General features: G+C 39.1%; 1 protein-coding gene across 33 annotated transcripts in view; it reads left to right on the top strand.

Moving 5' to 3' along the window:
* The window catches only part of LOC139939519 (CUGBP Elav-like family member 1), a 122,328-nt gene that overhangs the window by 59,003 nt on the left and 44,695 nt on the right, over positions 1-18,630 (top strand). For 30 of the 33 annotated variants that reach the window (XM_071935488.1, XM_071935521.1, XM_071935518.1 and 27 more), the window contains 6 exons: positions 4,032-4,114; positions 8,210-8,258; positions 9,218-9,346; positions 10,536-10,618; positions 13,076-13,204; positions 17,151-17,195. In XM_071935488.1, coding sequence (XP_071791589.1) covers positions 4,032-4,114; positions 8,210-8,258; positions 9,218-9,346; positions 10,536-10,618; positions 13,076-13,204; positions 17,151-17,195 — 518 coding nt within the window. The remainder of the gene's footprint in view (positions 1-4,031; positions 4,115-8,209; positions 8,259-9,217; positions 9,347-10,535; positions 10,619-13,075; positions 13,205-17,150; positions 17,196-18,630) is intronic. The other 3 variants (XM_071935501.1, XM_071935494.1, XM_071935492.1) reach the window with 2 other exon arrangements.

Here is an 18,630-nt window from a genome sequence, read left to right as displayed (position 1 = left end):
AAACTTATTTGTTTGTTTATTTTTTGTTTCTATTTATTTCTATTTATTTCTATATAGTTGTTTTGTTTATATTATATTGTTTTATTATTATTCTAGTAAAAAAAAAATTATAATTTTTATTTTGTATTAATTTATTTTTGTATATATATATTTTTTTATTACAATTATTATTATTATTATTTTTTTTGGGGGGGGAGGGGCCCTTTGATTGGACGCTCTTGTTCAGTATCTGGTTATGTATAAAGTGTGTTTAAATTGGATTTCTGTTGGTTTATTGTGTTTATATTGCCGCTTGGTTTCCCAGGATATTGCATTCATGAACGATTTTAACGACAGCAATTTCATTAAATTTCTGATAGGGTTCTGCCTCCATGAACGATGAAGTTTTGCACTATTTGTACTAACACTGTGTAATCCTTAAACTAATTAACTATGTTAATTAACACACGCATTGTACATCATCGTTGTGTTCGCGTTATGAGTGTAATGCTCTAGCATGCTGCTCAAGTAGAGATCTCTGTTTCAAGCAGAAATTCAATAATGTGAATATAGATATCAATTCCGGAAAAACGCTGACTTGACACTCAGTCTAGTGTTTGCTGGTCACGTATTGTACGTGTATGTGAATTTTTGTATGAGAGATTTGTACTAGTGACGTCCATGTAGTTCAACATGCAGTAAGCCATGTACATTGTACTTAAAGTAATATCTTACATGTACCTGCGCATGTACTGTATTAAAGGCAGTGGACACTATTGGTAATTATACTCAAAATAATTATTAGCATAAAACCTTTCTTGATTACGAGTAATGGGGAGAGGTTGATGGTATAAAACATTGTGAGAAACGGCTCCCTCTGAAGTAATGTATGTTTCGAGATAGAAGTAAATTTCAACAAACTTGATTTTGAGACCTCAGATATTTTAGAATTTGAGGTCTTGAAATCAAGCATCTGAGAGCACACAACTTCATGTGACAACAATGTTTTTTCTTTCATTTTTATCTCGCAACTTCGACAACCAATTGAGTTCAAATTTTCCCTGGTTTGTTATTTTATGCATTTTATGTTGAGATACACCAAGTGGGAAGACTGGTCTTTGACAATTACCAAATGTCCAGGGTCTTTAAGTATCACTAAGCGCCAATTGAGCCATCTTACACCATGACTGTGTGTATGTCAACAGTGGCCACATAGTTCCCCGAGGACACACACCATATGTCAACACTTCGCAATGATAGGCACCAGCTCATTTTTATACAGGATCGGGTACACTGCAATTTCTCAGCATTTGAGATGTGTATCAAAACTCAAATTACATGTAAAATGAGCTTCTGTTTGATGTATCACAAATGTGGTAATTTTTGTTTCAAGTCATCTGTGTGCAAATGTTGCTAGAGTTCTGGGTAGTCATGGTAGTGACAAACTTGACAAACGTGTCAAAGCATTTGAATGCATGATCAAAAAATGTCTGTCTACAATATCTGATATAGATCCACACACATCCCCCCCCCCCTATTAGTTGTTTAGTCAGTACATCACACTGGGCTTATGTTTACCGACGGTGTTTTTGCAATGATTTTTGTGCTGTGTACATACCGGACAACTTTCTTCTGGTTCGGACGTGCGAATGCATAAATATGTTACACGGCTCGGGCCCAATCCCCCGCACCCTGATGCCTGTGTCTAACATTGGCGAAGACAAACGAACAAAGATGCGAGAATTCAACACATGAGCAGGCTTTTTTACCGTGATTGATTTATTGTCCATTCCTGCCACCTGAATACTCGGGCAGTCTTGGGTGGCACGGAGTGTCAATGTACTATAGATGTACTACTAGGATCATATCGGAGGGAATGGGGTAGGAGGTGTCTTTACACTAAGGATGTTGTTTGGATGGTGCATGTTTTACAAGGTGCATGAACAAGCAAGAAATCTTAACCCATAGATGTATCTTAAAAGAAGTGATAGCATTACAGATTGTCGACAGGAAAACTATCCCCTCAACGCTTGGTTTATGTTTGGATTTACTGATTTTTGAACAGGCACACATAAACGACCAAAAAATCCTTTGAGAAAAATAAGTTAACAATCTCAGGTTCAGTAAACAAAAAGTTGTAAGTCATCAATAAAATCAGGTATGTAGGTTTATCTGTCGCCTCGAAAGTACATTAACTTGCCCTAGAAATGTACAATGATCGAGACTAAAATCTCCAGACTTTGAGCAGAATGCCAGCAACCCTGCCAATCTGGCAAGAGTTAGGCCTAATGGCAATGCATGTATCCATTAGTTTCAGACAAGCAAGAAACCTTTCTCTAGATGATTCGGCACTCCTTGTCCCTACACCGGTCCATGACTCTCAGACACTCCCAAATCCAAGATGGCCATTGCCAGCAAACAACAGTCAAGCAGATTGCTCTATGTATGTTCTGTACTAAAATACACAATCCACTCTGTGAACATTGGCGTGTAAAGCCCTTTTATCAAAACTATGGATCAAGTTCTGTATGAGACTGTTGTTTAACAGTTTCAAATTACCGTCTCCCCCCCCCCCCCCCTCATTTTCAGTAGAACCATGGAGAACCTGCTTCGGAAGTAAAGTGTGTCCTTTAGCAGGTGCTTGTGTAAGCTTGTTAAAGCTAAAGCTGACAGACGCAATTAGCAAAAGTGGCTGGATGGGATATATCCTTGCGCGGGACGCAAACTCCTCTCTGGTTTGAAGTGTTTGCGGGCCTTTCTGCCACCAATAGGCTGTAGTGTTAATTGAAGAAAACACTACAGTGTAGAAACTCATCATGTGAAGCGTACCGTTGTCTTGTGACCGTGTAGTCAATGTGTTAAATGTTCGGCGACAAAAGAATCTTTAAAAAATCTTCAAAATCTACCTCAAAATCTACCTCTCTCTTGTTTTGGCGATTTTGGACGAGCGAAAAGTGATCAGCCAAATCCAAACACACTTGATATTGTACCAGCCATAAAAGGAATCTGAACAATGCACAGCAGGTCCTGGTATTTAAGGATGACTGAGAAGTTTCTGTCAAAGTAGTCCCTTCCTTTCAATACTCTTTCTACGAGACCATCAAGTTCCTCCATTCGGTAGATACAATTTTGTTGCGATGGATACAATGCTTGTAGGAGGAGGTCATGGTTATTTACAAATTGTTTTACCCCAAAAAACTGGAAAGACGGGCCTGTGACACGATGGCAACGGAGGCCATGACCTCTGTTGCCCCTGGTCTTGGCCTTGGTGCCCCATCAACAGTTTCCCATAGACGTTAATATTTTCGAATGGAAGTGCCCTTTGATACAGTACCATCCTGGTATTGACCAGTGTCAAATCCAGGGAATGTTATGAGTACTTTTTAAGCTTAGTATGAACCCGAAGCAGTACCCTTTAAAGCCACTGGACACTTTTGGTAATTTCTCAAAATAATTGGTAGCATAAAAACTTACTTGGTAACGAGCAATGGAGAGCTGTTGATAGTATAAAACATGGTGAGAATCGGCTCCCTCTGAAGTGTTGTCATTTTTTAGAAACAGTAGGCAATTTCCCACTGAAATATTTGAATCTGATAAAAGAATTCAGGCAGACTTGAGTGCACAAATTTGTGCAACAATGGTGGTTTTTCTTTCCTTGTTTTGTAAATTTGACTACCAAAATAGCTCAAATTGTATACATATATGTTGGGTTACACCAAGTGAGAGCTTGTCCAGTGCCTTTAAGACACTACATGTAGTCTTTTATTGACGTGTTTACCAGTTTGAGCGACTCCAAGATGAGAACCAAGTAGACTCCACACAGATGTCAATTTTATCATCATTAAAAATAACATAAGGTCAGCTATGAATCTCAAGAATGCTTCTATTAATCTCTTAAAAATAAGTGCTCCGAGGCTTCTGTTTTCTTCCATCCTGAAAGTGAAATGTCAATGTGTTCACAGTTGTTATTTTTCTGTTGATGTTGCGCACGTACCGTTTATTGCCTTGTCATCTAAAAGCAGATTTTGTTGTTGTTTTTGTCTATGTTTCAGGTTGTTGTTTTGTGACTTACTACACACGTCAAGCCGCCATAGAAGCACAGAAAAAGCTACATAATGTCCACAGGATGCCCCTTGTAAGTAAAAACAAACGCCAACAGTATGACAGCTATCTTGGTCTGGCCCCCTGACTCCATTTCATCATGCAAAAGGGGATCATCTCTTAAGGCACCAAGCCTTATTTTTATGTGCATATGACTGCTGGTGTACACTGTATGTGTGTGTTAAAAAATTGTTCAGTGGTAGAAGATCGAGATGGCTGTTAATTGTGAGAAAATACCCTTTTTATGTGTTATTTTTTTTCAATCTGTATAAATGTACATGTACGTTTAAGTTATTGTTCTTAAACTGTTTACTAAAGCTAACAATCTTTAAGACGAGAGCGTCCACTCCCCCATGAAAAAAAGGTGGTCAATCAAGTTTGTTAATATTTTAATGTTGCATCTGTTTTGTACTTGTTCATACACAAACTTCCTCCAAAAATTCCCTTAGGTTTTTTGGCACACCCTTAAAAACTTTTTCCAGAAAGAATTCTTCCAGTTCCGGGTTGAAGGACGAGCACATGAACCAGAACAAAGTCACCGTTCCGATGTATCTTAAATTGAATGTTATACATATCCGCTGCTCTTTTGTATATTTTGGAGTTGCAGTGTTCTTGATTAAGAGATGGAGACTAATGACGTATGTGCCGATGGATTTGTCTAGAAACTATTTAATTTATTTTTATGTTGCCGATTGTAACGTCACTGGAAGGGACCCCCCCCCCCCAATCATCTGGCTGTGACGCTTGCATGTCGCTGTTTTCTCTCTCCCCATTAAATTCCATACGACCCTAATACACCACTTAGATCCCGTCGAGTCATGCGACACACTCACAGGCTTTACACAAAAATCCATGAGAAAATAATGACATTTAAGTTAAATGCTGTTAAACACCGACTTCTTAAATAGCATTACATGTGGCAAGATTAAAAACCTGGTCTGTGAGATGCGCCGGCCACACTGGTATCTGTCGGTGTGGCATCACACATGATTTGATTGACTGGATTGCCTGCCTAATAATGAATAGTTGATTGAGGTAACCTGTACTATATTAGAGTGCTACTTCAGCCGTTCACACGAATTTTCCCTGCGATTTCTCGAGTGTTCACCCACGCAGCAGGGAGAAATGAGACGGGGCACTGAACACACCTTAGAAATAAATATTCAAAAATCCATTTTGGATATTCTTTCACTTGAGGATGGGCTGATTATGGGGTCGGTTACATTAAGTCGATTCGTGTATGGATTTGATGCATGTGAGTTTGTCCCAAATAACGTGTTTGAGGGTTATTTTGTTATCTTGGGCGTTTGATTCATGCAACTTGCAAATTTAAAGTGATGGACGCATTTTGAAGTCTGTGGAGTCTGTTTCCTGGGATTTTGTGTGGCAGCAAATTGAATTAGGTCCCGGGGGACGGATGTCAGATTGTGTCTAGATGCCTCCAATAAGCGTCTCTCGTTCGGCTTTGCAAAGCTGGACAAATAAGTCACTCTGATGAATCTGCATGGCCCCTTATCCCATGGAGGTTCTGCTTCGTAATATGGCGGGAAAGATTTGGTCTAACTGCAGACGTCCTGAAAAAATTGCCATTGCTGTTTCCATAAACCTAGTTTTCTTCCACTCCCAGTGGGCAAACCGTTTGCATGATTCTAACCCCCCAAAATTGAATTGTTTTATTATGATTCTATTAAAGACGTTGCACTTGTAGCTAAAACCTAAATTGGGACAATTCACATTATCAAGATAAAAATAAATAATTTTTGTTTATTGTGTTAGCACTGTATTCTCAGTACTATATTGTGTATCCTTAGTGCTGCATGAACAAAATAACGGGCATATTACTCAGGTGGGATTCAAACCCACGTCCTTTATCACTCTAGAGCAGATATCTTACCAGCTAGTCCACTGTACGAGATTGCCCGGTAGCTAGAATCCCCAATGCAAATTTACATGTATTATAGATAAAAGTTGACAAATGTACGAGGCTTGCGTCAAAGAGCAAAAGTTTCACATGTAGTTCTCCTTGCGGGTCGTTATTGATTTCAATCCTTGTTCCATTCCTTGGAATGACGTAGAGACCACAGAGGCAATGGCTTCTACTGCCCTCGCAGGTCTGAGTTCCAGTGCCTCTTACAATATGACGGCAACGTCATTTCGATAAGACTTTTTTTAAGAGATGCCCCACAAGAATTCCAAACCCTGTAGGCTGTCCATCTATAATGAATCTGCTATCAAGGATCATCTCAAGTCATGTTCATCATTAATTGATGATCAGTGTTTGCCTACGCGTTCTATTTCACACTCTTTCGCTCAGCGAGTGTTTTGATGATGACGTTTTACCTTTATCCCCCCCCCCCCCCCCCCCACCGCCAACTCCGACAGATGTGCATGTAGCGGGATTCTGCTCTCAAAAACAGTTCACCAGATGGTTTCGCAGCCTTAAATATGAACTATCCCACATCGTAAATGGATTTATTTCAGAATTTTAAAGGGGGGAAAGGGAAAAAAATTGGCTTATCATCGAAGCGTGATTGCAAAACAATGAGGAGACTTAAGACAAATCCATTAGAGCTTCTTCATCGTCTGGCATCAAATGTTCATGCGTGCGTGGTGAGATACGATTACAACGATAACCTGAGGCCCATTTCATTCAGTTGTTAAGTAGATCATTCGCTACTCTGGTCAAGTTTTATCCCGCTGCCTGCCACAGCTTTTTTCCGTCTTCTTTATACGGGGGAGCTATCATGTTGGTTGTGACACAAAAGTAATCTTTTGCATCGTACTGCCGAACACATTGTGGCTTCAAAGGTGTCTTCAATTGACAGATCGATTTAGGACTCCCCCCTCCCTCTCTCTCTCTCGACATCTACTCAGAGTCCCAACGACCCATGCTGACCTTTCCAACCGACAGAGCTCTCGAATTTTTAAGCAACTTCATGCAAATTCAATGATTATTCTAGTCCCTCGATCAAACAGTAGCCACTTCCTGTGCGTACACGTCGATTCCCCCGAGGTGATTTCAATGCTTGAAGCGTTTCCCCCTTCTCAGTATTTACTCTGTTACTTCTTGTTGATAGGGGGTAATCAAACCCTGGTTTAGCGTCAATGAGACGGTGTCCAGTTTCATTGCCAAGATCTCTTTCCTCCATAATTATCAGTGGGTCTTCATTCCCTCAATGAGTACACGTCGCGTTCGTTTTCACCTACTTCCATGCGACGTTGACATACAAGTCCCCGGCCACTCGAAGCTCATCCTTGTAATTTTTTTCTTCTTCTTTCCCTCTTTATTTTTTTTGTTTATTCCCATCTTCAATTTCCCATCTTCAATTTTGAAGATGGCGTGTTGTTGCATTAGTTGGACCAATTCCTGGACCGAGTCAACATAGAATGGATACTGTAGTATTTACATTGGTACTATACAATGTACAGTACATTGTAGTACAGTAATCTTATTTCCTCCAATCTGGTCAAACATTATACTAATTACAGGCTCTGCAGAAAAAAAGGGGTGAGAAAATGTGGTAACTGAACTAGTGAAGCCAAAATCACAAGGCAAAATATTGCAACTGCGTCACATTATTTCCTTGTATTTATTAACAGCAGACTTTGTGTTTGAGAGGGCAGGGCCATTTTTATGTTGCCAGGGACACTTCCATTAGGAAACTTTTGAAGGGACACCAACGCCAAGATCTAGGGCAGTACATGTATATAGGCTCTGTATCTCCTTGCCTGAATTCTATAGGGGAACCCAGCAAATGAACATGAGTGTGACAGAGCTTTCGGAAACTTCCACCACATGATGACCCCATTTATCTATAATTTATAGTCCATTAAGCCTCGGTGGCAGTCGATCTTGAAGAATGACTGATTCCCGAGCCATTACTTTCACACGCACATGTCATGAAGGCAAAAAGTACACCATTGAGTTTTGCATCTCCATTAAGGACACAACCCATTTCGGATTTGCCTCCGGCTTCGGACCAAAATGTTTGGGCTCTGAGCTTGAGAAGCGATGGGGGTAGATTGCAGAAAGTCTGTGTAAAGCAGTCGGTGATCAATAATAATTGATTGGTTTTCTGGTTTTTTCTCTTTCTTCGTCTTTTTTTCCCCTCCCTTCTTCCTTCTTCAGATGAAGAACCCAATTCAGATGAGACCGGCAGATAGTGAATCTAGAAACGGTATGTATACGTGACATATAGCCTTTTACCCCTGGGCAAACACTCAAAGTCAAAACTGACATTTACTAAATCAACTAATTTATTCAGAGCTTTTTTCCACCCAGAAGGGGTCCTATGGAAGTAAAACAAGGGGAAATATATGACTAGTCTCTTAATATGATGATGAGAATATTTTTATAGTGGTAAAGCTTGATGGTCGAATTTGACATTTCGTTTTGGAGTACAGTATGAAATGTCATTGTTGAAATGGTATGTACTTTATTGAAGACACTGTGAAGACACAGTCCTTCCAGGTTTGGTTCACACCTACTAATTAGTGACCATTCAAAATTGAGCACGGCAGCTGTTGATAGTACAAACTATTTTAAGAAAGGATGCCCTTGAAAGTTTCATAATTGTGATATATTTTTTTTACCTCAAAACATTTTAATTTGAGAAACGATTTGTACATGAAACGTTGCTCATGTTTCTGAGGGTTGGTGTCCGTTTGGGAATGCTGCGGCCTTAGGCCGAATTCCGAATTGGCGGCTACGGCTAAGGGTGTTGCTCAGGACGTTGTATACCTCAATGCGTGGTGACGTGGAACTCTAGCCATAGCCAGAGCCGCTAATTCGGACACTGCCTTATGTTCTAGAATACCTTTATTATCCTGCCACCATCTTGGACATGTTCCTTATATCCAATACCAGCAATGAGTATAGACATTCATTCTACAAAAAGGAACCAGACTCTTTCTCCTTGCCGCCATGGTTTGGTTAAGCGCGTCTGCCAATGTTGAAGGATATGCAGACGTGCGCGATCTAATCGTACCTGTAGCCAAAGTCGCCTTGTTGGACACAGCCTAACATTGATTTTGAATGGCAGAAAATCAAGATGGCCGCACCATGATTAAGGTCTACCACCTTAATTCCCCCTTTTATCGCCAATAATAATCCAAACAATCTTATCTTGCTCCGCAGTAGAAGACAGAAAGCTGTTTGTTGGTATGGTATCAAAGAATGCAACAGAGAATGAAATCAGGGTTATGTTCTCGGCGTACGGCACAATCGAGGAATGTCATATATTGCGGGAAAGTGAAAAGAGCAAAGGTGAGCCTTGACCTCCTTCAAATTTGTCTGTTTTGTAGACCGAATCGCTGACATTTGAATCCCTTTTGACCTTTAGCTCCTCATCCACATCAGAAGGCCTGGAATTATCACGGAGGCCTGACCTCTGTTACCCCCAGTCTGGGCCTAAAGGCCCGGTCATACAGGCCCCGAGAACGATAAAAATACACGCCCTCCATTGGTTGAATGAGCGTGGGTGTATTCTGCGTGGAGCAATTCAATCAATAGAATGTGTTCTCTTTGGGTCGTTATCGTTTTCGTTATCGCTGCAGTGTGACTTGTGCTTTAGTGTCCCTTCAAAAAATTTCCATAAACTTTGACATGTTAACTAGAAATGGAGGAGCTTCTTATTTGGAATGGAAAAAATTATGTAGATGAAATTGTGTTTCAAAGTGTCTCATAAAGATAATAAAACTGTTGGTTTAGAAATATTACACAGTCATGGATGATGGCAAATTGTCTGATGAACTCTTGGAACTGACTTTGGGAATATTTAAGTTTGCTTCATACATGGAGTGAATTCTTCACTCTCTTTTGTTAAATGGCCCAAAGATTTCAGTGTACATGAACAAAGATCCCCATACACCATTCAAAGGCAGTGGACACTATTGGTACCACACAAAATAATTATAAGCATAAAAACCTTACTTGGAAATGAGTAGTAGGGAGCTGTTGATAGTAAAAAACATTGTTAGAAACGGCTCCCTCTGAAGTAACGCACACATGTAAATTTCAAGAAAGAAGTCATTTTCCACAAATTTGATTTCGAGACCTCAGAATTTGATTAATGAGGTCTCAAATCAAGCATCTAGAAGCACGCAACTGCATGTGACAAGGGTGTTTTTTTCTTTCATTATTATCTCGCAACTACGAAGACCAATTGAGCTCAAATTTTCACAGGTTGGTTTTTTTATGCATATGTTGAAATACACCAAGTGACAAGACTGGTCTGTGACAATTACCAATAGTGTCCAGTGTCTTTATAAAAGATGTTATTTTATTCAATAAGTCCCAAAAGTCTACAGGCATTTCTCGTATTTTTACAAAGTCAATTCATTTACTCCTCAGAATCAGATATCACAGACGGACTTGTTATTTACTGTTCTGCAGATGCAAGCATTTCCTTCCAGTTAAAATTTTCCTCCTCCCATTTTTCCTTTGTAACCTTTAGCAAGCTGTGCCTTCGTAACATTTTCAACAAGACAGAGCGCCCTCAATGCGATTGCAGCACTGCACCAATCAGTGACCATGGAGGTATGACATCTTGCCCATCCAGAATTAAATCTATTGTTTATTTCTTGCATTGTTATTAGTTAAATATTTAGATGCAAACTTTTTAAAAGTTTCAATATCTTTTAGTTTTGTGTAATTGCATTAACGATTAGGATACATTGATCAGAGGTATGCTCTAGATAGATGTGGAAGATAGTGGGTTCGAATCCCACGCGGGATGCCCATGGATTTTTTTCCATGTAAGCACTGAGGAAGTGTGATGTATCAGTTTTTAGGGTTTTCCATTAATTTTGTCAATGAATACAGCCAGTGGGACCAGTTAGCTTGCACTAAGAAGTCCGTGTTTGGTTATAAAAGAGTGTTAAAGAGGAGCTAATTAATATTCCCTTTATCCCCGATGCAAATTTAACATCTGTTAAATCTGTTTAATATGTAGCGAGACAGTTCTCTAAAAAACAAACTCTACCTGGCAAGTAAATATACACGTGGTGTTAGCGCAAGCCAAATATTTTAGGATTTGAACTGCCTCTAGCTGCCTGGCAATCTCAGTTGCCTAGTTGGTAAGGAGAATGCTCTAGAATTGCAAAAGTCGTGGGTTCGAATCCCACCTGAGTAATATGCCTGTGATCTCGTTTTCACAGAACTAGGGTAAGTACTGAGTATACAGAGCTAACACGCATCAGTGTAAGGGTAAAACCAAAGTTAACGATGAGCTAGTTAAATTTGGCAAAACAACAGATGCAAAACATCCATTGTCACAATCTCTTAAAAAGTAGTGTCCTATTACCAATGATAAATTACAAAGTTGTAAATCACTCTCCACGAATCTCTTCTCTCGTTAAAAAAAAAGTTTAAACGAAAAACAAGAACCAGTAGCCAATTTCCCCTGATCTGTCAAAGTAATGTGCAGAAAGTTTCAAAGTATCATGTGACCAGCTCAGGTGCTGCCCATTTATGGCAGAAGCGTACCATGGCAAGACTCTTGTAAAAGGCTCGGTACATGTATAAGCATGAGGGCACAAAGCTAAGGTTTTTCATATCAGGAATGTCAACGCCTTAAAGTGGTGTCAAGTCTTCTGATGTTACTATGCCATACTACATGTACCTGTCAATATCAACTACTCTTGTAATTGTATAGCGCCTATTAGTGTCACTTTATCTTACTATGGTCTACTTAAAGACGGATACATGTAATGCATGATTTAGCTTTCTCTTCTAAATTCTTCCACACCACCCACCCCCCAACCTCCCTAGTTTTATTTATTATGTGGAAAGATTCGTTTGGTTTGATTTATGAGGGAAGTACATGTTTGTCCATCGAATAAAGTGGGCGGGTAATTGGGTCGCAAAAGTGGGGTTTTGTAAGGAGTCTAAAGGATGTGCCCTGACTTTTGATTATTAGATACAAGAGCTTTAGACTTTAGTGTGTAGTCCTAGTAGCAGGGTCTGACCAGTGCAGTGCTCATCAATTCATTTTTTGTTTTGAGTTATGTCGAAAGACACAAGGAAGAGGGTGGAGCACATCCTGTGTGTATACAATCCACGATGGCAAGAAAAATTCATAGCGGTTGGCAATACCGTTATTAATTTAGGCTATTGACATGAGTGTTTCTATTCAATTAGATTCAAGGTTTTTTTGTCAATTTCTTTTTTGTTTACATGGAAGACATATCACGGAATGTCAACAGTATCATTCAAATTGACATAGTGAGGTCCAATCGTAGTTGGTTATTATTCATATTTTTTTGTGTGAATTTGGTTTTACCCATTGACATCGGTGTGTTTGCACTGTATACTCAGTACTCTCCCGAGCTCTGTGAAGAAGAAAAAATCACAGGCATGTTACTTGGGTGGGGTTCAAGCCCACAAACTTTGCAATTCTAGAGCAGTGTCTTATTTTGACCACTGAGATTGCCTGGTAGCTAGAGGCAGTCGGAATCCTTTATTTGAGGAGCGGGTACCGCAACGATATAATAGATGAAAATTTACATCGGGGATAAGGAATTTAAATTTCTTGTTTTTTCCCCTCATACACCGATGTGTGTTGGCACTGTATAGGGCCTACTCAGTACTTAGTTTCCATTATTAAAGCCATTATACACTTTCGGTACAGAAAAGAAGAAAAAAAGTTCACAGATTTACAAATAATTTACAGGGTTTACAGAAGGTAATGGTGAAAAACTACTTTTTTAGAAAACATTAAAACAATATCAATTCTCGATAGTGAGAATTACGGATTTATTTTAAACACGGTGAAACACGCGGAAACAAGAGTGGGTTTTCCCGTTATTTTCTCTCGACACCGAGGACTGATTGAGCCTAAATTTTCACAGGTGTGTTATTTTATATATAAGTTGTGATACACGAAGTGTGGGACTTTGACAATACTGTTTACCGAAAGTGTATAATGGCTTTAAATCATTACTATTATTATTGTCCACAAATGCAAACCCGGTTTGTCTTTAATTTGTTTTCTAGGGCTGCACTTCAAAGCTGGTAGTCAAGTTTGCCGACACAATAAGAGAGAAAGAACAGAAACGGATTCAGTCCATGAACCAGGCACTGAACAGCGGTCTTGCAAACAACTTCAGCAGCCAGTACTTTGCGGTAAGACAAGATAGGTTTTCTTATTCTTAATCCTCATCTTCCTTTGACCCTCATCAGATGCTTCTTCCTCATCTTTCCTCATTTTAAAGGCACTGGACACTATTGGTAATAGCTGAAAAACTTTCTTGGTAACGAGTGATGGAGAGCTGTTGATAGTATATATAATTGTGAGAAACAGCTCCCTCTGAAGTAAAGTAGTTTTTTTTTAGAAAGAGGTAATTTCTCACTCAATTATGCATTTGAACGCACACAAATTTGTGCAACAAGGGTGTTTTTTCTGTCATTATTTTTATTGTAATTTCGATGACCAATTGAATCCAAGTTTTCACAGATTTGTTATTTTTGTGCATACATGTATGTTGGTATACACAAAGTGGGAATACTGGTCTTTGACAATTACCAAAAGTGTCCAGTGCCTTTAAGGTGAAATGTTTCTTATTTTCCTTACTTTTGACGTTTGTTGTTCCACCTTCCCCACCCCACTCCCTCATCCTCTTTCCACTTTCTCCTCAAAAACTGACATCTTAATTCCTCTCCATCTTGTATCATATTTTCCGCCCAGTGATCCTTTCCCTCTTCTTCCAGATGTTCCCCTTATCCCCCCCCCCCCATCAATCTTCCTGCATTTAGGACCCCCAAAAACAAAAACATGATTAGCGTCCTGCCTTTTTGATAAAAGGAAGGATGTTTTTGTTATTTTTTTTTTTAGTATTCTATCAAATTGGCTGCCTGACACATACATTTGTAGCTGAGCTATTTTTTCATAAAAAAAATCATACAGGAATCTTTAAAAAAAAAATTAAATTTTTTTTAAAAATCATTAAAAAAATTAAACAAAATAATTTTTAAAAAGGAGGCAACCTCTTTAAAGGAAGCAGGTGGGGCACTTGACATGTTTTATTTTGTATTCGGCCTTATCTCCAACTCTCCTCTCTTCGTTCCCCCATTCATGTCAATCCTCTCCTCCAGCCTCGGACTCTGAAATATTTTTCTCCTCTTCTTCAACTTTTCTCTCCTGTCGTCTTGTTTGCTGTCTCTTTCTCTGTCTCTGTCTGCCATCAACTGTCTTACCTTTTAGTCACTCTAATAGCTATAAGCTAAGAGTTATATCTTGATTGATAATTTGCATATATGTAGTAGTATTTATATAAAATGTAAGCCCTAGAGGAGGAATCAGCAAATCGATCCATAAGATTTAATTTGATATCAGGAAAAGCCAGTCCCTGTTTAGTTTTTTCTTTCTTAAAACATCTTAAGGGAAAAAAAGAAAAGAAAAGAAAAAAGACTAGGTTAGCTTGCAAATGTCCTTTTTTGGATTGTATCTGTTTTTTGGGGGAAATGAACCACAAGAGAAACTGTATTGGGTAATTTTAAAATAACTTTGGATTAAACAAAGAAAAGGATATGAACCTTATATCTGAAAATGTGCCGGCTCTACACCAACTGAGCTATTAAGCCTAATACCTCAGTTTGTACATGTAGAGCACAGGCATGTTTCTGGAGGTCGCAGGTTCAAGTTCCACTTTTAGTAAATTTGTCCTTGTTCAACTACTTTTTAAGAAAAAATCTGCACGATGCATTCTGAATACCTCCTGAGCTTCGTCCCTGAAAATTCCCATCTAGAGCGCGTTGAAGACTAAAACCACATTAGGTTTGCGCTGATGCCAGATCTCAGATCTTCCTTGATCTATATCTGGTCTGATGATTGCAACATGACCTTAATCATTGCAAAGCAGCTTTTGTACGCATTTTACCTTCTTTGTTTTTTTCATTCCCCGACCATTAAGCATGATCTTACATCCTTGACATATTTGCTATGTCGATGTAGGATTTGATTGTGCCTGTTTATGGAGTAGTTGATTGCATGCTTTTGCCAAACAACGATTGCAGTTTAAAATTTGGCGTGTTTTTTATGTGGTTGTGTGTGGTTTGTTCTTTAACATCCAATAACACATTTTCACACGAGATCCCAAAAGTTTGCACATTTTATAAATTCATAAAGTTGAGCAAAAATGGCAAATTTATACCAGTTTGTGAGGAATGTCTTCATGGTTGAGTTTCTGCGCCAGTGGTTACATTGAAACGCTGTACCCCTAACTCTCAACCCCCCCCCCCAACCATCACTGTACCATTCAGTACCTTTCAATCAATGCTTTGCCTGGATCTTCTCCCCTAGCTTGATAGAACCCCCCCCCCCCCCCCCCAATCATCAACAAGAAAAAACCCTTGGTGTTCAGAATGCACCACTCTTGTGGCATTTAACAGCTGCCGTTCCTTCGCACCTGGGGGCTGGCACGAATGAAACGCTTATTCCTTTCCTAGCATTGCACGCTCAGTTTTCCAATTTTGGGATGTTTTGACATTAAAGGGTTTAACTTTCAAGTTTTGTGGGAAAATGGTGGAAATGTCATGCTGTCATTTCTTTCTTCCTCAAAATGGTCTCATTAGGAGAGAAGTATTAAAGAGACTGGACACCTTTGGTAATTGTCAAGTACCAGTATTTTCACTTGGTGTATCCCAACATGCCTAAAATAACAAATCTGTGAAAAGTTTGACTCAATTGGTCATCAAAGTGGCAAAAGAATTTGAAAATAAAACCACCCTTGTTGCACAAATTTGTGTGCTTTCAGATGCCTAATAAAGGCGCTCTGAAGTATTTTGATATTTGATCGAGAAATTACCTACTTCAGAAGGAGCCTTGTCTCACAATGTTTTAAACTTTCATTATCTCTCCATTGCTCATTACCGAGTCATTTTTTTTTTGTGCTAACATTTATTTTGAGTAATTACCAACAGTGTCCAGTGCCTTTAAGGGCCAGTGTTGGGCAAGTGTATGCCAAGGAAATTAAAATGCTCTGTAGATACGACAGCTTGTCAATGAAAGACTCCCACAAATGACAACTATTAGACAAAGTGCATGGTCTAAGAGTGCATGTATCCCTGGCAACCATGTCAATGCACTGCACAACAAAACGAAACAAGTGAAGAAAAAAAGCTCTATACAAAGATCTAACTAACAAGTTAAACAAATGGGAAAACAAGTTCCGTACAGATTTAACCAAGAAACGTATTCAGGAAGGCTATGAGACTTGACTTGATGGGCCCTCAGTAGAGACATGCATGTTTGTTTGGGATGAACCGTACAGATTCTTGTCCTCCTGTGTGCTCATTTTGTTTGAATGGTTTCGGAGACTTAACTTGTCTTCCTGTAGCAGTTTCTTTATGTGTTTACCTGGGCCGAGTTTCATAGAGCTGCTTAGAAGCGCAAAAAGTAGCTTAGTACAGCCAACGTATGCTTACCAGAGTAGGGTTACCAGCCAAAACAACATTTCACATGTATTATCTGTGACTGGTATCCTGCTCACATTTGCTTAGCATAAAGTTGTTGAGCAATTTGTTCTGCTTAAGCAGCTTTATGAAATTGGGCCCAATATAGGGGCGATAGACCTTTATAATGCTGCCACCATCTTGGTCAAGTTCCCTGTATCCAGTTACAGTAATGGATGTTGATATTCATTGTATAAAAAAGGAACCAGACTATTTCTCCTCCCATTCTTGGTTTGATTACGCTGAGTTGAATGGGGGAAACTCAAGATGGCCGCACCGTGATGAAGGTCTATTGGAATGCATGTGTCGTTCAATTTAAAGAGGAGGTACACCTAACTCCGTTTTGAAGACATTTTGATTGCACTCCCAAAAAAAATTCCACTCAAAATCCTTTTTGAAATTTCAATGATTTATTGAGCTTTAAAAACAAGAGACAAAGAAAAAAAGCAATTTTGTCTACTTTTGGATGAACACAATATTTGAGAAACTTGAAGGTTCTCAGGAGAATAAGTTGTCGTGTCGACGCAGCATTTCAGTTTCATTGCATTACATCAAGTGAAATTTTTCTGCCAATAATAAAAATGAGTAAATTTGATCATATTGTACCTTCCCTTTAAAGGATCGACCCATGGCAAGCCCCTTGGAGCAGGTAGCTTCTATACAGGTAATCAATAAGATGGTCAAACCAAAGACTGACGATGGTTCAAAGTTAATTTCACACCTTGTGAGTTGACTCCCGTCCCCAATAATTTTCGTTTCCATTATGCCTCACTACACTGTGTTTTGAAAGACCCAGGAAAGTGCCTTCAGACATGAGGTCTTTGTTTTTTCTCAGACCTCAACACCTAGCTTGGGTTTCGGACTCCTACAGTTATTTTTGCGTCTTGCGCTTCGGGTACGCGGTTCTTGAAAATGGCCGCCGGAGCCGACGTTTTGTAAATATCCTCAGTCAGAACGAAATATATCCAGAAGCTGAGACGTGGTGATGTCTGCTTCTTGCATACTTTGGTTACTCAGAATCACATAAAAGACGAAAAAGTCAGTTGTGAAGGGTCTGGATACTACTGCCGTTGTCTAAGCTTGGGCGATATCGATTTATTTTATTCACGATATATCGATATTCAATATAATCGCGATTAATTAAATTTGACATCATCAGTCTTCAAACTCCCAGTGAAAGTTGTAGAAGAGACAGTCATAGCATAAGAGAGGTGTTCTAATGACCTATTCTTCTGGTTTTACTCCAAACCTATGGAGTGCAAGAGGTCGCAGCTAGGAAATACAATGTGATATTGCGATACTTAGTCGGTATCGCATCGATATTTCGATTAAAACCAAATCGATTTGAAATCGTTTCCAAATTAGTATCGCGATATTCGATAATATCGTGATATCGCCCAAGCTTACTGTTGTCTCTGGCTGATGAAGTTTTAGCAAAGGGGTATAAAGATATGTAATATATTGTAGAAAGATAGATTGATTGTTTATTTATTTCTTTAAAAAAAAACACATCAGAATCAGAAGATTGAACTTGGGTCAGAGTAACTTCAAATCAATCGTGGTTGCTTTAAAGGGTTTAGATACCTTTCTGTAGATCAAGTTTCTGGCCATGACATGAATTCCTATTTACTGTGAATGAAGATGTATGTAATATAATTTACCTGTGTAAGTTTCAGCTTCATTAGTCAACAAGTCATTGAGAAAACAATTCAAATCACAGAGCAATGTTTATGAGGGAGTTGCGAACAGCGGTTTGTACATGCTAAATAACAGATTGAGAGCTTTTTTTACTTGTTTCTCAAAAAACTTGACTACATGCACTGCAACTCAACAAGTAATATTAAGAGAAGCTTTCTACCATCATTATCTTTGAATCTAGTTTGGTTAATAATGTACATCTGTGAACTTTTGTGTTTTGTGTCCTACAAAAAGTACCCAAACCTCTTTGAACACAGTGTTCAAAAGTTCCTGAAATCTTGGCATAAAATATCAGTTCTCTTGAGGAGGGATCGACACCTCCTATAAGAGCAGTCCCCTCACTCCCCTCCCCGCTCACCATTCTTTACCCCCTTCTCCCCCCTCTCCCTTCCTTCCTCTAC

The sequence above is a fragment of the Asterias amurensis genome, chromosome 7 (assembly GCF_032118995.1).
Source record: "Asterias amurensis chromosome 7, ASM3211899v1".
NCBI classification, from domain to species: domain Eukaryota; kingdom Metazoa; phylum Echinodermata; class Asteroidea; order Forcipulatida; family Asteriidae; genus Asterias; species Asterias amurensis.
This window is presented reverse-complemented; position numbering and strand designations above follow the sequence as displayed.